This window comes from Eurypyga helias, unplaced genomic scaffold (assembly GCF_000690775.1).
Source record: "Eurypyga helias isolate BGI_N326 unplaced genomic scaffold, ASM69077v1 scaffold46583, whole genome shotgun sequence".
NCBI lineage: Eukaryota > Metazoa > Chordata > Aves > Eurypygiformes > Eurypygidae > Eurypyga > Eurypyga helias.
The window spans coordinates 361-26,660 of record NW_010240115.1 but is presented as its reverse complement, the minus strand read 5'-3'; the positions used below and the strand labels follow the sequence as shown (position 1 = coordinate 26,660).

General features: G+C 45.7%; 2 protein-coding genes across 2 annotated transcripts; one reads left to right on the top strand and one right to left on the bottom strand.

The window, feature by feature from the left end:
- Nucleotides 1–1,944: 1,944 nt before the first annotated feature.
- On the top strand, nucleotides 1,945–16,314 carry NUB1 (negative regulator of ubiquitin-like proteins 1). The gene is made up of 14 exons (XM_010148360.1): nucleotides 1,945–2,064; nucleotides 2,151–2,312; nucleotides 4,005–4,063; nucleotides 4,616–4,686; nucleotides 5,558–5,740; nucleotides 7,241–7,329; nucleotides 9,072–9,178; nucleotides 10,053–10,239; nucleotides 10,740–10,847; nucleotides 11,016–11,168; nucleotides 12,226–12,372; nucleotides 12,646–12,741; nucleotides 14,082–14,274; nucleotides 15,661–16,314. The coding sequence occupies exons 1-14, from the start codon at nucleotides 1,948–1,950 to the stop codon at nucleotides 15,822–15,824; spliced, it is 1,836 nt and encodes a 611-aa protein (XP_010146662.1). The 5' UTR covers nucleotides 1,945–1,947; the 3' UTR covers nucleotides 15,825–16,314.
- Nucleotides 16,315–19,248: 2,934 nt separating this feature from the next.
- Nucleotides 19,249–25,902, bottom strand: LOC104507166 (WD repeat-containing protein 86-like; the record flags this gene model as incomplete). The annotated part of the gene is made up of 3 exons (XM_010148359.1): nucleotides 19,249–19,467; nucleotides 20,879–20,982; nucleotides 25,767–25,902. Coding segments are annotated over 3 exons (459 nt in total), but the record flags the coding sequence as incomplete, so codon positions are not given.
- Nucleotides 25,903–26,300: the final 398 nt, after the last annotated feature.

Here is a 26,300-nt window from a genome sequence, read left to right as displayed (position 1 = left end):
CCGCCATGGCGGGCTCCGGGGTGGGGGCCAAGCGCTCCCCGGCCGCCCTGCGCTGAAGGTGCCGAGGAAGGCCGGCGGCCCTGTGGCGCTGCTTAAAATCCCCCGGTGTCACCGGTGACTTGTGCTCTCGTTGCGGCCGTGGTAGGGGAGAGGCTGGATGGGCACGTGAGGAGGCCTTAGGACAGCCCGGGCTGGGCCTGGCAGGGGTTGGATTCCAGGCCTTCGTTGGGCTCGTGGGGTTTTTGGCACATGATGCTGCTCCAGTCTCTTACCCCTCCTTTAGCATGGATGTGTCGTCGCTGCACCAGGTAGCTTTCCTCCTTCAGGAAGGAGCATGTGCTGCTTCATTAGCAAACCACTCTCGGAATCAAGTTCCTTCAAAAATGTGGCTTTTGAACCTTATTTCTGTATCTTTTTTATGTCTTATATAAAACTAACTGGCTTTAGAGGATGATGTTTTAGTTCCAGAAGTTCAGTCTTGCGTTCAGAATGGCCCTTGGGAAATAGCCCTGCCTGTTTACTCAAATTTGTTTTGTGAAAGGCCCTTTAAACTCTTAGTGAAAGTGAAAGTGTCAGGAGCACTTGTGGTGTTGGCTGACAGGAAAAGTGAGTCGTATCTTTGAGGATTCTCTCGTGATCTGGTTACGGTGAAATAGGAATTTATGGTAAATGATAGAAGTATTACATGTAGAATGATACTTTTTGTATTTGTGAAAGCAGAATTCCTTTTTTTTTTTAATAGAGGGTTGGAAAGATTAAGTTTAATTGGAGAATGCAGTGGTGTTTTTATGTTATAACAGTTTAGTAAGAAATCACAAACTTACAAAACTGTAAAATAGCATTGACAAAAAAATGAATGACCAGTCTGTAAAGGCCAGTTGTATTTACAGGTCATAATCTTGAGCATAGGTTGCAACTTCAGACTTTATCTGGGTGCCCCAAAGCCATGGTTACCTGCATAGTGTCTTAATGTTAAGTAGAATTACAGCTATAAGAAGTTCTTCAGCATAACCTAAAAGTGGGAAAGTGGTGGTTACTGGTTGTTCATGTGAACTACCTGGCATGTTTTGGAAAAGGGGGAAGGCTAGGTTAGTAACTTTGATGTCGTCTTTAATACACAGCAGAAAGCGACAAACGTGCTCTGTAAGTGCTATGTTTTGCTTCGGCCCTAAAATAACATCATCATCATCATCCCAGCAAGAAAAGGAGTGCATGGTTGTCTCTCCTGGTTTGGGCAGACACTATGCAGGTTATAGCCATCAGGCAGGAGGGATTGTTAAACCATCCACTCGCTCAGTTAATCATTCTGACTCCTCTTTAGAAGCGACTATTGTCTTTGCAGTGTCCAGAGATTCTGAGTAGTTAGCTAAAGCTGGGCTTTAAGGTAAGGTAACCAGTACATTTATGGTCTTCTTGTGGTGGAGGTTGTGGTTCTGGGACGTTCCCCTCCTGACACTTCTGGCCTCCTAAAGAGAGCAATAATTCATGTTCAGACGTCCACTGGTGTAGAAGGGCTGTCAGAGTGGGGAAGAGGGAGGAGCAGGAAGGCAGAGGTACAGCAAAGACATGTTTTAGTGGGGGGAGTGGATAGAGCAACCCTGTCCAGGGTAGGGCAGAAGAATTGCATCATGGATTTTGATGATTCGCTGCCTTCTGCAATTCCAGCTCGGGTTTAATTTGAATTGAAATGGCAAGGCCCAAAGCAAGGTTTATCCCTACTCCAATCCATAGTTTCACCCCCTTTGCTTTTTTTTTTTGGGGCTAGTTGGGACTCAAGTTGCCCTCCCCACCAAAAGGCATGGAACGCATTTTATGCTGAACTTTTTGCAGAGTTCTGAAGTGTCACTTAGACTTCTTGAAAAAAATACACTATCTTAGTACAGGAAATACTAAGATTGATTCTTTTTCTTTCTTTTTCCCTTCCATTTGTGCTTTTGTTTTAAAAGAATGGCACAAAAGAAGTATTTAATAGCAAAGCTGACAAGCTGCTTGAGAGAGGACAAAATTCAGCTGTGGAAACTACCATATACAAATGAAAAAAAAGAAGCTGGGAAAGAGATGAAGGTAAATATTGTCTCTGAGTTGATGTCCTGCATCTTCCATGTCATACTGCTGGTGCACTTTCCCAGTTTTTCTTGCTTTTTTCTCAGGAGCTTGTACAAAAATATTCATCCAAGCTGAATATCAATGAGAACGATACAGAGCATATGCTTGAAGAAATACGGTGCAAAGCAATTGAGCGTGGAACAGGAAATGAAAATTTTAAAGTGACTGGGATTGCAAGACTTGATATATATCTGCCTCGTAGAAAAGTAAGTGATATTGCAGAGAAGTCAGGAGAAGCAGCTTTACTTTGATGGCATTTTGAGTTCTAGATGTGTATCTAATGCAAATATTTTCACTTCTTCAACCTTTTCAGGTGTTTAGTAAGAGATAACTGCCCCCGTACCTTCTGTACCTAACACAGATATCTGGGAAACTGAAATGTACCTGCATATGTGGGAATATCATGGCAAAGGATTACAATATTGGGAGATCAGTAATTAATCCTAAAGGGGAGAAAATGAGAAATTATCTTTCCATCAAGAAGAGTAAATTAGATTTAAGTCTGTCTAGTTCAGTTTGATTCCTTCTGATGTAACTGTTCATATGAGCAGTAAAGAGCAGATGTATTTTTCAGCTGTGGAATACCTAAAGTTGAGGTAGCATATGAACATCACTGTATCACCACAGGTTTTGTTTAAATGCCAGCTTTAATTAAAAAAAAAAAACAAACATACAAACAAAACAAACCCAATTCTAAGGGCAATATGCAACTTGAACTTATTGCTGCTGACATTGAAAAGAACTCTGTTAGCTTTTAACCGTGGCATGTGGCAGTGATGACATTATCCTTGTGTCGCTATTCCAGCCCAGGCAGCTAACTCAACTTACTTTAAAATAGGTATGTACAGTGTTTGAGCTTGGAAAGGAGAAGCAGGATTTTCTGTTGTGATGGTATTCATTTGTGCTCTTAGTCAGGCTCCTAAAAGCTTCACAAAGTTACGACTGAATTAAGTCTTGCCCTTTTAAAACCAGGCTTCAATGTCTAGTTTTACACATAAAATATCCCAGAATAATGATGGGAACCTAATTAAATCAGTGTCGAGAGGATTCAGCCCTGTGGTTGTGAAGTGTGTTGTGCTGGTTGGTCACAGGACAGAGAGTAGGCCCTTGGTTTGGTTCTTACTAACACGAAGCCTCTCAACTCGGAATATTTCCCCCTTAAAACAGTCTCTAGGGAGCACAAGTGACTGTCTCCAGTCACATCCTGGGTTTGATCTTCTTCAGGAGCAATGTCTTCCCCAGGGCTGTATGTCTTCATCCACCCTGATAACAGTGAAAGAGAACTTGTTTATTAAGGGGTGCCCCTTTCTCTTTTTACTGAATACCTGCAAAACCACACTACAGTCATAATTGTTCTCTGTCCTATACTGAAAAGTAATTTCCAGAGAATGTGATGGGTTAAAGGATAGAGGGTGTTAAGTGATTGCCATGCGGTTCAAACAAGCAAACAGTTTCATAATTCTTCTTTACAGTGCTACTGGGCATAGGGGAATTAATTAATTAAAAATGCCTGTTTATCTAATCTGGGACCAGAGACACTAATAGGAATTAATCATAACTTAGCCAGTCACAGGTGAGTGGCATAATTACGAAGCAGAGTTAAGATTGGAAGCGCGTAATTAGATTAGTCAGTTTAAATTGTTGGGTTCTGAATTTAGATTTATCTAATTCTGAATCTTCTGCTGTTAGAATGTTTGTTTTTAGCACTGTGTAGCAAGTACAAGACTCCCTGCCTGGAAACTACTAGTAGGCATGCCTGACTGTAATCCTGTTAACATGATTATTATTTGAAAAAGAAGTGATAGTTGTTGTAAAAATTAAGAAAATGTCCAAAGTGTCTTTTTATCATGCTTTTTTCTTTCCTTCCTCCTTTCTCCCGCCCAACATAATTATTACAGAGCGGAAAAATCCCCCTGGAAACTAACCTGTTCATCACAGGGAAGGAGCTCAGATCACAGTAAGTGTACTCACCCTTGGTTCCTCTCAAGTGAGCGAGCGTACTCTCGTACATTACTGAAAAAGCCACCAACGGTGCACTACCTGTTCCATTAGGCTTTTTCTTAGCATGTATGTTTGTTCGGTGTGTCTGAACAGGATGTGCAGTGTCCCCGTAGGGCACTTCTTCGTGTAAGAAACTGCAGTATAACAGAGAAAACAGGAAAGTTGTAACTGTGGAAGAAGAGAGTTCAGTGTAAATTCCCAGCAAGTCCCTGAGAAGGCACTAGTGATCAGTATTCCCAATCTGAACAGCAAACATTAGCTTCTCTTCCTTTTGTGCTTCTAAGCCTAATAATTTCATCTTTTCTGTCTGTTTTACCTTTTCCCTTTCTGTACACCAAACTTCATGATATACAAAGCTTTCTGATTTTTATTTTACTTAGAGCAGCTTCTCATAGCAAACATTTTAAGCCGGTTACGAGCATAACAATTTTTAAGGTTTTACTGCTGTTCTAACAGAAACATTCTATAGCCTTACAAAGTTATATTCACGGATGAAATTATTTTACAGGATAGCACAGGAACATGCATTAACAGAAAATGCGATCAAAATAATCATAAATAAGAAGCAGCTTGACCTGGGTATGTATCTCTAGTTGAGTATACTTACGATAACCTTCTAGTTTACTGTTTAGCAGAAGAAAAATCTCTTGCAACTCTAGTTGCAGAAATTCCCAAGGAATAGCAATTACATTTGTCAGGTTCTGCTCTACAAGAAATGTAGTAAATAATGATCAAAGTTCTTAGATAGAATTAGCGTAATAAATGTTGGGATTCCTATTTTCAGGTGTCAAAACACTGACAATGCATATTTAAGAGAAACCGTACGTTTCTTCACAGACCATATTGGGTAACAGCATTTTCAAAAACTTGTTTGTAGTGTTTTACATGGGTTCAATGTGTCAGACATGTCATGGGAAGTGGTGACAATAGCGTTCTCTTTACTCATGGCCTAAGCATCTGACCTATTTATTTCCCTTAGAATAGGTCAGAATTAGAGCCGTGGACTTGACAATAGGAGCTTGGATTCAGTTCCCGGTTCCTCTGTACAATTACTGGAGGATCTGGACATGTTGTCGTTCAGTTTTTTTGCCTGAAGAGCAATTAACTGAAATGGAAACAATCATATATTTGAATGTTTTGATAAAGCAACCAAAGAAACATATCTGTCATTTAAAAAGCACTTTTAAGATGCAAATCCGATTCTAATTTCTGACTTTCTGCTGAATATGTCAGTAATTGGCAGGGGTTTTGATTGATTTCTTGAGTCTAGCAATTGCTGTAGTCCTTCAGTACAGTATGAGTAAGGCAAGGGGCTGTTTAGGTGGTTTTGTTTGTGCGTGGGGTGTGTGTTTGGGGGTTTCTCCCCTCCCCAAATACAATACAATGTAAAAAGGTCTTTTTATTTATAAATAGAGTATTTGGATTGTATTCAGCACACTTTATTTTGCAGGCAAAACCCTTGAAGACCAGGGTGTAACGCACAATGCAAAAGTGATGGTGCTTCAGCTGGAACAGAGTGATGAGGAAACTAAAAGAAAAGTTCAGGAAGAAGAACTACAGTGCAAGAAAGAAAAAGAAATAAGCGACAAGATGCAAAGAACCAAGAAAGGTTTGGAAATTCTAGCAGAGAGAGGTAAGTTGTGTTGTTGAGGGTTTTTTTGTGTGGTGTGGGGGGAGATGGGTGTTCATTAATTCTTGTGTGTCAAGAATTACCTTATCAGTGGACTTTCAACGTAGGAGGGTGCCTCTAACTGTGGCTGGATTTCAGTTTTTGCTTTTCTAGGTTTCTGTCTACTTGAAAAAGTGGATTTTAAGTTGATTAAAACTTCGTCTTCTACTCCAACTCTTCTTACGCAACTAGAATGCTAGAAAACGGTTGGCACTGGGGAGGGTATAATATGGATCAATTATTTAACGGACACTTGACAGTTAAGGGACTGGCTTTTGAGAACAGGCTTTAAATTTATTGTAGACATAAGCACAGTGGAAAAATGTTTTGTAAGTCATTAAACACTTTAGTTTCCCTCCGATACGGCTGCGCGTAACCATGGTTTCAGTGTGCAGAACAGCTCGCTTGTCATTCTTCTCTGTAACGCGGCTGTTACACTGAAATCACTGCATTTCATGATGATTGCTGGCAGCTGTGAATCAAGTTTAAGCGATATACTCGATCTAACAGTAATAATTTTTCAAAGTGAGGGTGTGTTTGTGAATTGCATTGTTCAACAGCGGTATTTTACTGTTTCCAAAATCCACAAACAAAAAACCTGTGAAACCGGGTACATAATGAAACGCTGCCACATGCAAAAATAACCGAACAAAGCTGATTTTAGTGACAGTGACAGCCTGGTTTTTTACTATAATATCCTATTTGGAGCAAATGAAAAGTGTTGCCTTTTATGGACTTAAAGCGTACTTTAGACCCCAGCCCTTGAATCCTGTAAAGGGCCTCTTTAAGGTATTTACCTCTACCTGTCAGTTACACTCTAGAGCGGAGTCTGTACTGGCCTCACAGGCAGACCGTGCTGTGTGAAGCGGAAAGGATTTAACCACCCTTTTGTTTCATCTGAGGAAAAATTGCAGGGCAGAAGCCTTTAATTTCAGCAAACTCCTGCTTAACTCTCTTTTGTTTACAAGAAAAGCATCTTTTAATTTTAAATCAGATGGAAGTAAACTGAAATTGATGGTTTGTTCTAAGCATTAAAGATGTGAGGGAAGGAAGATACTGAGCTGTGTTTTTTTGTGGTTTTATCAACTGTGCTCAGTTACGGGTTTTCTATATTCTCTGCTTTATTTGACAAATCACAGATGTTACAGCATGTAAAATGTAGATGTTACGTCTTCGCAAAAACTTCTTTGCAATTCATGTGACTTTCAGTGTTGTATCTAAATTTCTGGATGAACAATGCCTTTTCCTTAGTGACCTTTCTAGAAGTTCCTCATGTTTGACCAGTCAGGGCCACTGTGGGTAGGCATCTCCAACAAAACACCCATGCAGCCTTTATGTGTAATTCTGATTCTTTTGTTTGCTGTTTTGTTTAATGATGTACTTACTTACTGGCATAATCACAGGACAGCAGAGTTACTCTGAAGGTGGTACTTGCAATCTAAACTGCTTTTCCATATCTTACAGAGGAATACTTGGATCCGGATTCTGTTCCATATCTAGATATAGCTAATCAGACTGGAAGGTCAATCGAAATTCCTCCTCAAGCTAAAAAAGTAGGTAAAAGTAACTTACTGAGCTGCTAACATGGCTTTTTAAAGCTTGATTTGTGAATCACTTCAATTATGGGATTGAAATACAGTCCGACTTTTTTTGGGGTGTAATTATGGGTGCATTAGATGTTTAATAGAAATAATTTTGAAGTAAAATTGGATTAGAACTCTACAGCTGGAAATAGTTGTCATCTGCAGACAGATCTGATTGCTGATCTAGTTGCAGGTCTGATCTGGCACTGACCCCTGTGTGGTCTGTATCTCTTTTTTTTGTTGTTTTAAGGTGAGCTTTAACTTTGTTGTATCCTAGCACCTGTTTTACATTTTGAGTGCCCTAGAATGACATGAAAGAACTTGTTCATTAGGCCTCAGTCTTAGTTGGAAAGCTGATGAGATTCTCAAAATCAGACTCGTTTTAAATAGTTTTGAGATCTTTTGCACTGCAACTCCTCTCAAATTTAAATCTGCTCACTGTTCAACGAATGATGCATGCCCTGAATTACAGTGGGAGTAACATACCTGATGTTGGCTGCTGAAGTGGAAGAATAGCTTGGAGAAGAAGACTCCGGGGAGACCTTATAGCATCTTTTAGTACCTGAAGGGCCTACAGGGAAGCTGGGAGGGGACTTTTTACAAGGGCCTGTAGTGACAGGACAAGGGGTAACGGGTTTAAATTGAAAGTGGGGAGGTTAACATTACATACCAGGAAGAAGCTCTTCACTGAGAGGGTGGTGAGGCACTGGAACAGGTTGCCTACAGAAGCTGTGGATGCCCCATCCCTGGAAGTGTTCAAGGCCAGGCTGGATGTGGCTTGGAGCAACCTGGTCTAGTGGAAGGTGTCCCTGCCCATGGCAGGGGGTTGGAACTGGATGGTCTTTATGGTCCCTTCCAACCCAAACCATTCTGTGATGATTCTATGAATAGTGAGTGATAGATACCATCTCTTAAGATTGCCAGATTTTCTGAAAGTAAAGAAAAGTATTTACAAATAGTTGGACTTAAACCCAGTAACAATCAAACAAACAAAAATACAGACCTGGGGAAGAAATTAAGAGGCCTCAACATGTGCTAACTGCTGCCCTAGCCTCATGTGAGGCATACTTTCTGCATCATCTGGAAGTTTCTAGCTGACCGGAATAACTATGGTCTATTCTCACAATGCGTGCTGTTCTGATGAAGTGCTGAAAGTAGTAACTCACCCAAAGCATCAAATGTTCAAGTGCATAAGATTTCATCAGTATTGAACACGGGTGAGAAGAAATATTGCAGGCTGTTTCTCCACAGAAATATTATTTATATTTCCATTTGTCATTCTGCAGGAACTGGAGTATTTTCCTGCCACATCCAAAATTTAATTTTCAGTTCTGAGTTCTTGCAGGAGGTGAATCGTTGTGTTTTACAAGATAATTGTGATAGCAAAGCAAAACAAATTTGGTGCTGTTAGGAAGTGTAGTAGCCAGAAAAATGCTTAGCTTTTTATCACTGGTCACTGAAAATCTATCTAGGGTTGCGTTCTTAAAGTAAAATAAACCTGGTGCAACGTTTCATGTGTCAGTAACATTGTTGATTGCTTTTAATTGGACAATATCCAATATTTGCAAATGTGAGCAAACAACTGATATCCATGATACTCTTCTAGGAAGAACAAGGGCTCTAATGGATTACCTAGGTATTTCTGCAGTTACAGAAGTGATTTGGGGAAGTACAAAAAAAAAAAAAAAGTCAGTCTCAATCTGTTTTTCTAGGCACTTGTCCTGGCAATGGGTTATCATGAGAAGGGCAGAGCGCTGATGAAGAAGAAAGAGTATGAAATAGCACTGCCGTACTTGTTGGATGCTGATAAACACTTCTGGTAAGAACCTCTTTTTGAGTCCTTGTGTCTCCCTTTCCTTTACTGACAACCAAATGGAGGAACAGCATGAGCTCTACCTGTGCATGTAAACAGGGCCGGTTTTGGTGGGGGCTGCTTCATACCCCTCTGCGGATGGGAAGCAGCAGGCAAAGGCTCAGACATGCACTGACAGGTGGAGTCATGTCGAACAGCTGAAACAGATACTGCCACTGGGCAGGCTAATGTTTCATATCAGCAGAAACAGAAGCTGTCAGTATTCGTGTGCTCGGCTGTAAACTGCATTAGCTTGAGAGACAGTTACGGACGCTGGTCGGCAATTGCTCCTGTGAAGCAGTAATTTCCTGTAAAAGGTGGAGCAGAGCTGAGGCCAGTAACTGTACCAGTGTTTCTGAAGGTAAATGCTTTCCTTGCAGCAGTCAGAACCCTAAATTGCTCTCTTGAGATCCCCAAAAGTAACACTGTCCCCATCTGTTACTCATCTGTATGCACGTCCACAGAGACTGGCGTAGGACTCGGCATGTTCACATGGACTGAGGAAAACAGTTTCTCCGTCCTCTCAAAGATTCCACAGCGTTTAATTCCATTTTGCTTTTACAGAGAGGCTTTCTTGAATAGTGACAAAAGGAGTTGTGACTACTCTAAGTCTTTGAGATGTAGTATTATCGTTGGTGTCCTGTGTATTAATGAATATGATGGGAGGTCAGTGCTTTAAGTTCCGCTGACACCAGTTTGCTATCCCAGAAAGGAAGCGTTTCTCAAACCTGTGAGTGTGCATACCTGTAGCATGTTTCAGTAGTGGTAAAAAGTGTGTGGGTGGGGGAAATTAAACATCCTCCCATGAAAAAAAAACCCAAGTAGTTGTTTTATTTTCCAGTGAGTGCAGCACAGAACTGCTGAACACTGTTGATAATTACGCGGTGCTGCAGCTGGATATAGTGTGGTGCTACTTCCGCCTGGAGCAGCTGGACTGCCTGGATGATGCAGAGAAGAAGCTGTCCACAGCACGTAGATGCTTCCAGAGGTGCTATGGGGAGAACCATGAAAGGCTCATCGATATCAAAGTACGCTGGTTTTGATTTAAATAGGGTGGCTTTTTTCTATGTGTATCCACTTATTGTTCAGGTATTACAAGACTGACTTGTAGAAGTTTTTTCATGCCTCCTTAGCCTGTAATCTAGTTGTGTAATTGTCAGCATAGTGAGCATGGGGCCCGACAAAAAGGTCACAGCAAACGTGGCTACATGCACAGACATCAGTGTGTTAGTTGTGACACTTCGTCTACACGCCAAGTGTCACATGTTATAGAATCATAGACTGGTTTGGGTTGGAGACCTTAAAAGACCATATAGTTCCAACCCCCCTGCCATGGGCAGGGACACCTTCCACTAGACGAGGTTGCTCAAAGCCTCATCCAGCCTGGCACTGAAGACGGCCAAGGATGGGGTAGGATGTTAGTGACTGTGTCGTCTTCAAATGTGTAAAGTGTTTCATTGATAACTAATTGGTGTTCTACCATGTGCTTCTACCCACGTGCTCACCCCTTGTTCAAACAATTCTTTAGGGAAGCTATGGTCGTGAGAAGGTTTTATTTCTGCGGCTTTACCTCCTTCAAGGGATAGGACACTATCACAGTGGCAGAGAAAAGGAGGCTGCTGAGTATATTCAGAAGGTAAGAGACCATCAGGTAGAACTTCCAGGTGGTTCACACTAGCTCCTGTGTTTGGGCTCTGTCTTGCACCTTCTCCCTGCTCGTTGCTTACTCAGAAAAATGGGGAGATGTGCTTTTTTTTGTTTGCGGCGCTGTGAGTAGTACTGGTTTTGTTCTTTCCATATACAGGCATCTCGTTTATATGAAGAGCTGTCCATCGATCCTGATAAAGTTGATCGCCTGTCGCTCCTGGGATTCTCGGAACAGGAAGCTCGCCTTGCCTTGCGAGCATGCCATGGGAACGTGGAGCATGCTGCCAATCTCATCACCAACAGGAGAGAGGTATGGTGCAGTCAGAGTACTAAATCAAGGGTCAGATTAGTTGGGGTGTCCATGAGATCGTGTTTTGTGTGACTGGGGCAACATGGTGCTCAGTTAAGGACTTTGATTATCCTGTGGCACCGTTAGCATAACTAACAGCTTGACATCTGTTGCTACAAGCTTGAAATCAAAACTTAATGCAAGAAGGGAAGCCTTTGCCCGAAACAGATGGGATGAGAGCGCCAGAGACCTGTGGTTGTACCACAGAGGCACACAGGAAGACTTTGCACCAGTGTTTGATACTCAGCAGTGCTCTGTATGGGAACGGAACAATCAAGCTGCCACTCCTGAGCTTGGCTAATCTGAAGGACAGGAGGCTGCACCATAAAGTGCTATGAGGGTAACCATCAGGCTACGCCGTGTGATAGCTCTGGACTTGGAAGATCCAAGTTCTTTTGTGCTAAAGCAAAGACAGTGTTGTCCAGGTCTTAAGTGCCTGAAGTTACTTTTGGTAAGCTGAGGTGGCACTTCCAGACGTCAGGCAGTGAAATGTGACCGGGAAAGTCCAATGGCTGAGAGAAGGGCTGAACAGAACTGCTTGGCTACATGCCCAGTTCTGACAGTATGTCCTTGGCAAGTCTTGTCTCCAGGCCCATCTGCCAAATGGGTTTATCACTTACCACACAGGGCCTGTAATAGCTGTGATAGCATCAGATCCGATCCGCAGGCGCTGCAGAGCGGAAGTACTCTGCTCCACCTTTTCCATGAGCGCTAGCTCATGGAAATGCAACTTTATTTAGTAACGACCGCAGGCGCTGCAGAGCGGAAGTACTCTGCTCCACCTTTTCCATGAGCGCTAGCTCATGGAAATGCAACTTTATTTAGTAACGAGTGTCTGGCAGCAGAGTCTGTGTTTTAAAAAAAAAAAAAAAAACAAAACAAAAAAAACACCCCACCACAACCCCCTTTTCCTCAAGAGATTCAAGTCAAGAATTAAACTCAAGAAACCCTGAACGCACAGGGGAAAGCTGAAGCATTCCCATGCACAGTTAGTGTTGTAATGGATGTGTTCTTGCAGGAAAAGGCACAGATACGGAGGGAGGAGAGAGCTAAAAGAAGGCAGCAACTAGAAGACATAAATACCTTGAAAAGTATGGGCTATTCGGAGAGAGCTGCTCAGGTAGCTCTCCGAAATACACAAGGAAACCTGGACCAAGCCTTTAAGGTAAGTGATGTTCAGGAGTAATACTTTCGTACAAAGAAAATGGGCTGCTTAATTGTTTAGCGGATTCTTGTTTTCTGTAGTCTATATTCATTGGTTCGTAGCTACCTTTTCCGAGCTGTAATGACTGAACTGCCACTTCCTGACCTGACGAATGAGGTATCATTCCAGTTGGCTGAGGTTTGCTTCTGTCAGCTACTGGGCTAAATCCATACCCGTGCTGAGGCCCATTATTGCTCTCTTGTTCTGTTCTGATCCCTCTCTGTTTTACTACAGTTTATCCTTGACAATCCTGAGTTGCTGTTGGAAGATAATGATGATGATCCTGTGGCCATAGACCAGTTTCAGGTTTCCCAGGAAAGTATTGATCAAGTAAGTTAGACCTTTTTTCTTTCGTAAGAGTTGGTTGTCTCATTTCTGAATTACGCCTTCAAACACACCAGATCTTCCTTAAACAAAGCTGTATAAATATTGAGTTAATTAACTAAGTACATCTGAAGTATACTACGATACAAAGACACTTCAACATGCCTTTTTCTTTATCTCTTATTTTTCCTGCTCCATTGTAACTCTCAGTCCAGCTGAGAAAGTACTTTTAACAATAGATTTACCAAGTAAAAACAAAGCTAATTACGGTTGCCCTAACATTAATACCAAAAAAATCTTCTAAATACCAGACTTGGACTTTCAAAGAAACAAGCCTAAAAAAGACATTTTCAAATACCCAGACAGTTCTGTGGTAGTGACTCACAGAATCACAGACTGGTTTGTGTTGGAAGGGACCTTAAAGATCATCTAGTTCCAACCCTCCTGCCATGGGCAGGGACACCTTCCACTAGACCAGGTTGCTCCAAGCCTCATCCAGCCTGGCCTTGGAGACATCCAGGGATGGGGCATCCACAGCTTCTCTGGGCAACCTGTTCCAGTGCCTCACCACCCTCTCCGTGAAGAACTTGTCCTGATATCTAATCTAAGCCTCCCCACTTTCAATTTAACCCCGTTACCCTTGTCCTGTCACTACAGGCCCTTGTAAAAAGTCCCCCCCAGCTTCCTTGTAGCCCCTTCAGGTACTGGAAGGTGTTATAAGGTCTCCCCGGAGCCTTCTCTTCTCCAGGCTGGACAAGCCCAACCCTCTCAGCCCTGACCCGTGTCACTCAAGCTGTCACACTTACACTGTCTGGCCTCTGCTGTTTATGGTAAAGTCACACGCAGGCTAAATGTAATTTGCATGTACTTCATGCCCATGACACCCACCTGTCACACACGGGTGCAGAGGGAGGTGTGTGCACTCTGATGCGCTATCGCAAGTCTCTGAACAGACCTGGAATGCCCAAAAAGCTCCTCAGTAGTTCTTGTGGCTATGTAATTACGTCAGATGGGCAAGACTGCTGCCTAGAAAGGTAAACTGCAGATGCGCACTCCTGACACGCTGGAGTGCTTTGAAGTTTCTCTTTGAAAAACGGAAAAACAATTGGTCTGTTATTAAACCAGAGGCTCTTGGTTCTGCTCCACATCCCCATTCCTTTAATAGGTCACTGCCCTGTTGTGAACTGTTCCAGTAAACCAGAGTCAGTGTCCTGGAATTCCTGGCATGCAGTGCTTTGCTCTGCAAGAGGAATGACTGCCCGATGCAGTCAGATTCCTGTCAGACCCCGCTGCTGGATGAGCTTGAATTTACCCTGATTTGTTTTCTTTTTCCTCCCCTCCTGTAGCTGATGTACATGGGTTTCAGCCGTGAGTCGGCAGAGCAAGCTTTAAAGGTCTTTAAAGGCAACATCCACTTAGCTTCCCAAACCCTTGCTCATTATGGGGGAGTTCTTCCCGCATCACTGCAGCTGTCTCCAGAAGGGTCCAGTCCATCAGAAGAATCGGCTTCGTACAACGACTCGCCTACAGAGTCAGCAGGTAAGGAATGTTGCACGCAGAGAGAAGAGCACAGGGGAAGGGTGTTCTGGCTTCTGTACAAAATGATTGATTTCTGCTTTAAACACTGGTAGAGGGCCTTGAGGAATGCCCAGACTGCTGTCATTAGTAACACAGTTACAGGTCAGGCAGCCCTTACCCCAGGTAGGCTACAGCCCCTGCAGGCAGTGACAGCCACGTACAGAACGCTAAGGGACACGTATCAGCTGTAGGCATGGATACAGCCCAAAGAGAGGGATAACCTTCAGAGGTTTCCTGGGAAGGGCTACAAGGAAATGCCTGCTGAGTGGGCTGTGGCTTTGGCACACGAGGCTGGAGGCCTCGGGTGTCTGTGCCTTCCTTTCCCGGTGAGGAACACGTGGCCCTCTCTAGCCCACAGGCAAACGTAGCTTCTCCCATTGAACTCACTCACACCAGTTCTCTTCCAAAACCAACCTCTCCCTGCTTGTGCTCTCGCAGAGAGCGAGTACTGAGTTCCTGGAGGATGTTCCTAGGACCTGCCACTGACAATGATGTTTTCATAGGATCTTTTCAGTTGGAAGAGACCTTTAAGATTAGGCCCAACCGTCAACATCACACTGCTGATGCCGTGTCCCTAACCTCGTCCACTGTCTCGGATCCCTTCAGGGATGGTGACTCCACCACCTCCCTGGGCAGCCCCTTCCAATGCCTGACAGCCCTTTCCATGAGGAATATTTTTCCTAGTATCCAATCTAAACTTTTCCTAGTGCAACATGAAGCCGTTTCCTCTTGTCCTGTTGCTTGTCACCTGGGAGAAGACAGCAGCTCCCACCTCTTTGGGCCTGGCCATCCAGCCAGTTTTTACCCAGCAAAGATTACACCCATCCAAGCCATGAGCAGACAGTTTCTCCAGGAGAATGCTGTGGGAAAGTGTCAAAGGCTTTACGAAAGTCCAGGCAGACACCACCCACAGCCCTTCCCTTGTCCCCTAAGCAGGTCACCTTGTCACCGAGGAGATGAGGCGCAGGTTTTGGTTTGCTGACGCCTGGGTTCTGACTGCTAGGAGTCTGTTCCAGATCTGTGCCGTACAGTCGGGTGCTTTGACCGCACACTCCTTCCTTGTGTCCCTTACATGGCAGAGCTGTAACTGACGCTCGCCCTTTAGCAAAGAGGAGACTTGCATATCTGCTCTCCCGTTGTTTGTCAGAGCTGCGGTGATCCCTGTCGTACAGCTGCAGGCTTTCCTACAGCTTTTCCCAGGCAGGATCGCCATCCCGCACCACCCGTTGCGGAGCAGTTGTAGCCGAGGTGGTCTTACAGTAACGGGCTTGCGGTCGTGCTGGTGAAAGAGGGCACGTACCCGCTGCTTCCAGAGGTGAATTCACTGCTGCTTCCCTTTACTGGAAGGTTCTTCTAGTTCGCCCACGGATGAAGACATGGAGACTGACGCAGTCAATGAAATCCTAGAGGATATTCCTGAACATGAAGAGGATTATCTGGATTTAACGCTGGAGGAAGAGGAACAGATCATTCATGAATACTTATCCTATATACAAGTCCCACAGCATTAAATCCCATTATATCTACTTGGGTTACACGTATTTACCGTGAGAAATTGGGTTTGGATTATAAACGCACCTTCAGCTTCTCTCTTACTAAATGCCTTGAATTCAGTCCAACTGTAGGTGGAACACTTAATTCCTGCTTATTTATAAATCTGTTTAAAGCCTACATTTGTGATACATTGTAATTTATTGTCATAGCAGAAAAATAGAAACGTTTATTTTCAGAAGAAAACTTAATAGAACTAACCTATATTTTTATTGTGAGATAAGTTAATTCACTTAGTATTCAAGTAAAGAAGCGTTTCTATACCATTCTAAAACACCAGCTTTAAGCCCCGTGAGTTTATAAATCAGACTTGGCTCGTGAGGTTCTAGAGGCGCCAGCGGGCAGACGGCTCTCTTCTGGAAGATTCCAAGCGACGCTGCTGTACGTGCTGTGCGCGGAGCCGTGCTCTGTTCCGCTTGTCACGTCCCGCGGGCGCTGCGGGCAATAAAGGCAACGCTGCCGCTGCTCTGGGTGAGTTCTGCGCTCGGTGGGGCCGCGTCCTGGCAGACCCCGGTGGCCTGGGCGGCGGTGTACGTGCCTGTGGTAACGAAATCGTCACTTCCCCGGGCGGCTTCTCTGAACCCCATGGGACGTGTGGCTCAAGACGGGTGGGTTTGGGGAGGAGGGCGAGCGTTTCGCTCATCTGCCCCTGCCAAAAGGAGGGGCAGGGGCTCTCTGGGTAGCTACTCCCAGGTTCCGCATTCTGGAGCAATGCTTTGGGGGGTCGTGCGTTGTGACATCCTGTCCCGACGCCTAAGCACTCCTCGCCCCTGGGCTGTTCCAACAACGGTTCGTTCGCTTTCCAGCGCTTCAGTCTCGCGGTAGAGGGAGCTCGTGTCCCGCCTGCTCCGGGCGCGGTGCTGGAGCTGTGGGACGAGGGGACCTGGCGTGATCTCCCGCCGGCAGACAGCCGCCTGGCTGGTGACAGCGCGTCCATACCCGGCGGTGATCAGCAGGGAGATGAGGGCTCGAACTCCTGTTAGAGGGAGCGTGGCACTGGAGGGAGCAGGGCCTTGGCCTGCGAACTGACTGCTTGGTTCCAGCCCGTGGATTCCATTGGCTGTGGTAGTGGGGTTCTTTTCCTGGCAGCAGTATGGTTGTGTCTCCTCCCAGCGGGTCAAAGCATCCCTAAAGCCAGGAATACGAGCTTCTGCCTGGGAAGAACAGCCCCAGCAACTGTTACATCCTGGACTTGTTCCTGTGCGATCTACTCTAGGGGATCCTGCTCCAGCAGGGGGGTTGGACTCAATGATCTCTAGAGGTCCCTTCCGACCCCCACCACTCTGAAGCTCTGAATCCTGTTTCTTTAGAGAAAAGCACTGAGGACCCACTGGGCAAAACGCAGAAGAATTTAAAATTGAAAACATACTTAGTCCTGGATGTAATTTTAACAAGCAGTAGGTGGGAAAGCACAAATTTATTCCCTTTCTCAGCCAGAGGAGTTCCCAGGCCTGCTGGCGGTACCTTACGCCAGCCCGTAGGCAGGCAGCGCTGGGCCATACAGGTGACGTTTCTCGGCTTTGAAGTGGCTTGCACAGCAAACTGGCAGCGACAACCTCAGAAGGGAACGTTTGTCCTTGGGGAAGGTAAAATTGGCATCGTCACATGCAGCGCCTGTCAGAGGAGCCGTTCCTTGGCGATGTGATTCTGCCCCAGCGCTGCCCCTGGGTAACCGTCTGCGGCTCTAAGGGATCAGCAGGGCAGGAGGCGCGGGCTGAGGGTTTTAGGTTAGTTTTGACTGCGTATTTGAAGACCCTCTTGTAGGTTTAGTGACAGGCAGAAGGGGTAATGACATTAATTCCACTATTTGAGATCTGTGTCTATTAAATCCATTGGCTAATTCCACGTGCAGCTGCTGTAGCACAATAAGCTCTGGTGTCCAACATACTGCATGCAAAGTTTTAAACAAAAGGTGTAGCCCAGACCATCTGTGCGGCTCCGTCCCTCTCCTACTTAGCACTGACCTTGTAAGCAAGATACAACTACAATTAGCTGTGGAGCAAGCCCATCCCCCCCGCAGCCACCCTCTCACACTTCCCACAGGGCCTGTACCAAGCTGCCACGGTGGGACGAAGGGGTTTACAGCGGAATTAAGTCAGATAACCTCCCCAGGGAGTCTCTCCTGGCAGGCATTTAGGGCAATTAACACGCTGTTTCCTACCAGATGCAGAAACCTGCCAGGTGAGAGTTAATGGGAGCGGCAAGCGGGGTACCCCGCAGTGTTACAGCCTTGGAGTAGGGGTGTCACCATGGCAAGCGCTGAGCCAGCGTGTTTGTGGCTCCTCGTCATCCTCGCCTGCCTTTGGTTCATGGCTCCTTACTCCTTCCCCTGCGTAGGGAAACAGCTCTGGCCAGAGGCAGGACTGCTCTGGGGCGTGCCTTGCTCCAGCCCCAGCAGTGAGGGAAAGGCAAGGAATGCTTCCGGTTTCCCATATTCCATCCGTTCTTAACTGCCGTGCAGCTGCAGCCAGCCAAATCCCCTTTAAATGAGAAGAAAATAAGAACTAGGCAGTCAGCTGGCTGTAGATGCCACATGTTTATTAATCCGTTCTAAAAAGAGGATTACAGCAGTTTTATCTTGCTGTAGTACAGAATAAATAAAGCCATAAAAATAAAAACATGTGGTTAGATGGTTTTTTTGTACTGGTTCTACAAAGAGTTATATCTGCAAATAGAAAAATATAAGAACCCTTGTTTAGTCATGGCTCAGTGGTTATCACAGAGGGATGAACCTGGAAAAAGACTGGGAGAAGGTCTCGAGTTTGGCTGCTTGTCTGAGGCTCGGCTGGCAGGAGGGGGACAACTGCCATGCCCTGGCAGACAGCTGGCCTCGGCACAAGAGCTCTGAGGTTTAACTTGTTCTCTAGCTTACGTTTTATTAAAAATCCAAAATCAATTTCTGTCCTCCTGCCAACCTCCTGGAGCTTTGTCCGGTCTGCTTCAAACTCCCGCTGAGCCGTACCTAGTTGGCAAAGTCCCGCCCCAAAGGCCGGCTGTCAAAAGTGAGCCGGTAGCTGTGCTGCAGGGTGGCCTTCATCTTCACAGCGGGCGCACATCGGGAGCAAGCCATTCTCCTTGGATACCGGACGGGCTGAAGTGCAGCGCCTCCGCGCCAGAGGGAGCATGAAACAAGCAGCCACAAGCGAAGTTCCTTGCGACGCGCACACGGGTACGTGAGCTGCACCACGCCACAGGCCCTCCTGACCCTGGTTCTGCTCCGCTCTGCAGCAACGACACCCAACCTGACAGCCGCAGAGAAGCCTGGCTCCCGAAAAAGAGGTTCAAGCAAAGCTGTTTCCCATCTCTTTCCAAGTTCTGGTTCGCACGGGCCCAGTGGCGCAGAAGACGAAAGGTCCCGCTTTGGTCCCAGGCTGTTCCGGACAGTCACATCAGTTCAACAGCCTCGTGTTCCCCGTTTTCCTGCTGTACCATACAGCCGACTTTGTTGTTGAAGAGCCGAGACAGACTCCCCTTCTGAGAGCTCCTGCCCTGGGCAGACCTCTCCTTCTTCAAACGCCGCTTGTTCCTCTTGCATATTCCCCGGATGTCCCAGATCCTTAGCGTGCCATCATGGGAAGCTGTGTAGAGCAACTCGTTGTGGATCTGGAACAACAGGGTCATGTTTAAAACCAAACTGGACAGCTTGGAACGGGCACAATCAAACTGTCAAACAGTGCGAACGCAGCTCGGTCCTAACACTCAAGGCCCGCAAGCTCGCTGCAAGAGCCAGTATAAATTATCACGGAAGCTGCTGAAGTGGGATGAGGCATTACCGAGTCGGGACTCGTTTCTCAGCCACTTCACAGAGCCATAAAATGTAAACAGCGAGAGTTATTTATAACCTAAACCCACTGGAAAAGCAACGGGGAGCTAAACTCGGTGTCGGAGTAGGCTGTGGCTGGGAATTTCTGTGCTGGTTTTGAAGCTGAAGCTTAACGAGGCACCCGAATCGGCAGCGGCGGGGAGGGTTTGGGAATGCTTTCCTTCTCACTTCCCTTCTTCCTCTGCAGAAAGTTACAGGTACAGTTTCTCCATCAAAACGTGGTGTTATTCCAAGCCGGCAGTAATTTAACCCCCTGTAGTTTCATTTCCTTAATGAAACACGTGCTGCTGTTGGTAATGTTTCCAGTCGTCCCCACCCTGCCCCAGAAGTAAGCCCTCAGTCTTGATCGTATTCCCCTTCCTGCGCCGGTCTGTCTGCCGCAGGGCTCGCCGTCTCCGGAGGCGAGCTGTGACCATGAGCATCCCAGCGTTGGTAGGAAGCTCCGCACACCCACAGCCCCCTCATCCCTCATCCTACCCCCAGTAACGTACTTCAGAACACACTGAAGTCGGCACTGCTCCGTCCTCGCTCTTCCCAGGATTTTTTGCCCTGTACGCTTGGAATCTTTAAGGTCCCTTCCAACCCTAACCATTCTATGAATTGAAACTAAAAAACCAACCAAACCCAAAGCCAGGCTTTGGTCTTCTCAACACTGAAGAGCTGCCCGGGGCGGTTATACCGGTTCTCATACAGCTGCATCCAGGTGACCGTCTGCTACACAACCAGTGGGTCAGTACCCAGGAGCTTGCAACTCAGGACCCACTAGCCACCTGCTAATTCAGAAAAATATACAAGACAGCCGTTTTCACAAGCCTATGTGCTTGGCACCAGCTCCAAAAGGAATTTTATCTCCTCTCTTTCTTCGTTTGACTGTCAGCCTGCCAGGAAACCTATAGTGTCTGATGTTCTTAATCAACATCCCTGAAGTGTTCAAGGCCAGGCTGGATGAGGCTTCCAGGGATGGGGCATCCACAGCTTCTCTGGGCAACCTGTCCCAGTGCCTCACCACCCTCTCCATGAAGAACTTCTTCCTGATATCCAATCTAAACCTCCCCACTCTCAGTTTAAACCCGTTACTCCTTGTCCTGTCACTACAGGCCCTTGGGAAAAGTCCCCCCCAGCTTCCTTGTAGCCCCTTCAGGTACTGGAAGGTGCTATAAGGTCTCCCCAGCAAAGAAACCCCTTCCTGACCTGGATGCAGTTGATGATGAACTTGTGCCCTCGAAAGATCTTCTGCAGGACGCCACTCTTGGAATTGAAAGCTCTGGCACAGGCATCACCACTTCCAGTGAACACTGCAACACAGCAAGCACACGGCCGGATGTCAGCTGCCACGCACGGTCAGTTCACGCGCGTTCAAAATGCATCTAAGACTAGTTCCTAACGAGCAGGACATAGGTTTTTAGGCTTGATTCTCTTGCCGGTTACAGCAAGTTCTGATAGTTTCCATTTCACTGACCCCAACGTGCTTGTCTCGTTGGTATTTTTCAAAACACCGGCCTGCTTTGAGATGGAAGTTCCTACACCCATCAGCATCTCACTCCACGCACACTTCAGATACCTATTTCTGCTCTTCTCTTCCACGTCTATTTCCCTGACTAAACATGCCTCAATAATTCTAAGCAGGCAATTCATCTCAGGTCTGGTTTTAAGGATTTCCACTTCTTTTACCATAACTATTTCCAGGTCTCCATTCAGTACTACAGTGTCTTCATCACTTGCTGCCTCGAGCAGGAGAAGCGTCCAAACAGTGGAGCTGCAACCCACAGTAACAGCGTTACCGCCTCCCATAATACGAATTTGGCCTAAACGTCCTTAAAACATACCCTTTCCTTCCCCTCATTTTCAACCACGAGCTTACTGTCAATAGGTATGGCTGTCTCTGTTGAAACACCAGAATTAAATCATCTGTCCTCGGAGGAGAGTGCCATGTAGGCAGCTTTGCGAAGCAGCTTGATAAATTCTTTCCATGAGGTGGATTTCTGCAGCTAAATCCTGTAGCTCCCGATCTCTGCAAGCAGCAGAGCCCTTAAGTGACTCGAGGCCCAGGCTCTGATCTCTGTTGCAGTATGGTGCTGCATTATTTGAGGGTTTGGGCCGTAACTGTACACATGCTACAAGAGGGCGGGGTTGAAATAAATTAAGCATGACCAGGGATTTTGGCTGTTCATCAGGTTCCGTTAAGGATATCTTAACACATTCGAAGACCCATTTCTCAGCACTTCAGGATCTTCAGGTGAGATACCCAGAACTGCTGCATCTGGAAACTGTAAGGCAGTGCTGAGTATTTAGATTTTACACTTTGCAATATGGCCAAAAAAGGGGCGGAGGTGTGTGCTTTCAGGTTACAAACTGTCTTCATAAATGCTCACTTTCCTTCACTTAACCCAAACTCCTCGAGTTTATCTAGAGATAAATATTTTAGAGCTGCGAAAAGCAACATATTCACTACTCCCTGCATTTTGTGTCTTTGCAAAAGCCACTAGCATGGGAAGATCTCTAGAGAACTACAGTGCCTGAAGACAACAGATTCCTTATCTTTTGGGAGAAGTCAGGTACTGGATTCCCAGAGAGGTGAAGAAACCATGGCAGTAAATTCAGGACTACAACACGAGAGGAGCAAACAGGCCATCAGCTTTTCAACTTCAAATTAAACAGCAGGAGGCTGGGTACACCTTCAAGGAACATCTGGATGTGGAAAATCAATGTCATTTTTTTAATGGGCCGCTCTAAATTCAATTGCCAACACAAGCCTGCAAAAGCACCGAGTCCCGTTCTGCAAAGACGTGAGGCCGGGAACAAGGAACAGGTTTTTCTCCCAGTGAATGGAGATCACTTAATGCTATTACAGGCCTGCAGGGTAGGAACCAGTTGAGAGCTGGTTTCACGCTGCAGCTGTTGGTTGACTTTAGCTGTCGCTGTCAGGACTTTGCTTTTGACAGGTGCCCTTTATGGCTTTTGAACTGTGGCTCTACCTTTGGGGAGTCTCTTTGCACCTCTGAGTTTCAAAGGAGAACTGCTGATCCAACCCAGATTTAGCGTGTAAATACATCCTTACGTCTACCACCTGTGATCAAACCAACAAACAACACATACAATCCACAACTCACTTTTTACTTAAATTCCATGGACCCTTGGGAGGGAGAACAGGTTTTAAGTGTTCCCTTGGAGTTTTTGCAACATGGAAAGATAGAAACCCCGTTAAATTTTAAATGACTGCGCACATACTGTAGGAGAGAACCAACCGATGTAGTATCATTGAGTAAATTAGATTGAGAACCAGCTTTAATAATCCCCACGCTATTAATTACACAACAGGCTGAGGAAAGCCATTAGAAACACATTCTGGTGATTTAAAGCTTAGTTCTCAGATGTGTCTGGACTCCCTGTACACTCTAAAGCCATTCTGGAATCACACCCACCTATTTTCCCCTCATTCTCCTACTCTATTTTCTTATTTACACCGTAAACTCTGGAGCAACAAGCCTTTGGGTACTGATCAGCTAGCAAGCCACACAATTAAGATCCTCTGACAGAAAGTTACCACTTCTCAGCTGAGATTCTTTCCATGTTCTTGTGCTGGCGGCAATGTGACATAAACCACAACACTCATCACTTATATTGAGGTATTTTCCCCGCATTTTTGAAAGACAGAGAATGGACACACACAGGGCTGGTCTGTCCCAGGTGAACAGCCTGAATTTTTAGCCACACTAGCTCCAACACTTGGTATCCAGTGAACACGTCTTTGGAATGCTAACTGAAACAAAACTATCAGGTACTGTGTAAGTAAGCGACCGGTGCACTACCACAACGCAAGCAATCATAGTATATAAATTCATTCTTAAGAGGAAGTTTCCTCTTCCAAGAATTAAAGTGCATCTAAATTCTATTCAAACGAGTTCCTAATATGGTCCATGACATTTCTTCTACCCTTCAAGTGGAACAATTGAATTCTCCCCGTTTGACACTTTCAGTATTTTTGCATTTGATTTAGAATGAGATCTTAAATAACTCTGCGAATGCTGTGATCACACTGTCAGGATGTTCTTCACAGGCCTGACTAAATGCAGCAATATTGCCTGCAGCTGAAGGGGAAAAAACCAGCGTTACGGAAATAGAATGTACGTGTATGGCAGGGGCAGGGTGGTAGGCTGAGGGGGAAGAGACCTGATGGGGGTGGCATCAGATAATGAAACTTTTGGTTGAGCTTAAACTTTCTTTATGATGGTTTTAGAGAGTCTGGTCAAGTCTGTACTGGCTGCTTGAAAAGCAGGACCAACACTGAGAAAATGCAGCTCTGGAGGTCTCATTAATGAAGACGACCGTCTCTCCATCTCCCACCCAGCCGTGAGGATTCCTCACTGGATCAGGCCAGCATCAGCTTAGCGCAGTTATCCTGCCTTCGGCTAGTCACGATGAATTCAACGTCTTGTATCTTTGTATTTAGAAGGGGGAAAACACTAACACGCACACACAAAATAATCAGTACTCTGTTCGCCAGTGTTCATCCTGGGTTAAAATTCACTTCCCCTGCCCCACCTGCCTGCATCTCTGAGCAGTAACAACTTCAGGGTGCAGTGTAAGCTCACACCCTTCCCCCTTCCAGTTCATCCTTCTAGCCAACTGCAAAGGCTGCAATCAGCAGAAATGACAACCTGCAGGTAGGGGAGAGTTGGGTAGTTCTGCAATACAGGCAAGGAGAGCTGAAATAATTAACTATTTTAAATGGAGAAAACTAGTGCTGTGGGGCTAATGAAAGGAAGACCAAAAAAGGCTTCCCAATTAAAATCAAAATCTACCTATGGGTGTGGACACACATAATTAAGAAATCAATTCAGTCACTAGGTTATAAATGTGGTCAGTCAGCCATGTCAGGCCTGGTGCTAGGCAGCTGCCACTAAACTGCCACCTCCCTGTGCAGGTACGGCTCTTCTGATGTGCACCCTTCGCACCTGTCAGCCATTCATCACCATCACACTCCTGTCTGCCAAAAGAAAGATCGAGGCCCATTCCCCAGCCACTCGTTTGGCGTCACACGCTCGCTGCTTAGCTGCAGTGCAGACACGGCAATCAGAGAAGCGTTGCCAATTGCTAGATAAGCTGAAGACAGGCGTTGCCGCCCCGGTTACCCTGCGAGGGAGGAGTGTTTGTTGGGGAAGCAAAGGAAGGCACGTCAGGTCTAACATCAGTGGCAGGGTAAGACCAGGTTGACACAGAGAGAGGTTCAGGCTGATAAAAACAGAGGTGCAGTCTTGCAACCCAAAACCAGAAATGGAGAGATGACTTGCAGAAGGAAAGCCAGCCAAGAGGGGACTTAAAGAGGGAGTTTCATGGTCAGAAAATACTGTTATGTCAACAATAGTAGTTGCTGTTGTTGTTACGTACAGTTATGTTAATAACAGGTTTATTTATTATTAACCATAATAATAGTTATGTAGATACACCACTATTAACGGGACTACTGAAAGTAGGGGAACTGAGTCCCGGGCATTAGCAAGGCAAGCAACACTTGGCTACTGCAGAAAGGTGGTTTGGGGGAGAAATACATGAAAGAGGACAGGTAAAGGGAAAAGGACTTGTGAAAATGAGTCTGGGAGATGGTCAGAGTCTGAAGCAGAAGCCTAGCCGTTAGAAAGAATCTGAGACGTGATCCTGCACAGGACAGTCCATCACACAGTACCTACAAGGTAGCAGAGGCAGGCACGGGGCTGCGTAGCCATACCCTGAGTACGCAGCAGAAGCAGGCTGACAGACATCAGACCAGCGACGCTAAACCACGGCTATGCAAACAACCCACAGACAGCTCAGGATTAGGCCACTTCCCTTGGTAACAGAAATGTAACAACTGCCTCTTCATTTGCCAGAAGAGGGGGGTGGAAAATGAAGGGAAGATCTAAGCTTCCCGCATGGCGCAGAGCAGCAAAGTTTGGTACCGAACATAAAACATGCTGGAGTTGAAAAAAGCAACAATTTCACAAGCCTTGAAAATGACAGTATTGTCCATTAACAATCTGTGATCAAAGACAAACATCAAAAAGGAGACAGGGGATTGCTGAACATAGGAAAGGCAACTTACAGATCCCAGCGTGGTATTTCAAAGTGCTCACGCTGTGTTTGTGAGCCTTGTACGTTTGGATTCGCTCCCCCGTGTCTACTAACCAGCACTTCACTGTCCTGTCCGCGCTTCCTGAATACAAGTGCCGATTCACTAGCTGAAGGGAAGAGAAAAGAACATCAGCAATAGTCCCTCAAGCTCGTTCGTGAGAGAACTGCACTGAAGTGACTCATCGGAAGTCATGGTTTCCAACTCAACAGCCTGGTACAAAGAGCAACTACACCTTGAAACAGAGGGACAGCGAGCAAAACCAACCTTGCGTTCTTCACGATCGCAGCCCCCCTTGACTTCCGGGCCTTAAAAACAGCTCCCACGTTTCAGAAGACAAAAAAACATAGCCCAGCTGCTGGTGCAAGCAGGCAGGATTTCAGTGAGCCAAACAGCGCTAACCCTGCTTCCATAATTAGTTACGTTAATACAGCCTCAAAAAAAACCCTGCAGCGTAGTTCCTGCAAAACGTATTTGACGAGATCTCTTATCGTAAGTTTTAATGAG

Excerpts from the sequence above, each read along its gene's own strand:
- NUB1 (XM_010148360.1), top strand. The coding sequence starts at position 1,948 with ATGGCACAAAAGAAGTATTTAATAGCAAAGCTGACAAGCTGCTTGAGA. Across the intron at positions 5,741-7,240 it reads GGAAATTCTAGCAGAGAGAG|AGGAATACTTGGATCCGGAT; the intron begins GTAAGTTGTGTT and ends CATATCTTACAG. Across the intron at positions 9,179-10,052 it reads GATGCTGATAAACACTTCTG|TGAGTGCAGCACAGAACTGC; the intron begins GTAAGAACCTCT and ends TTTATTTTCCAG.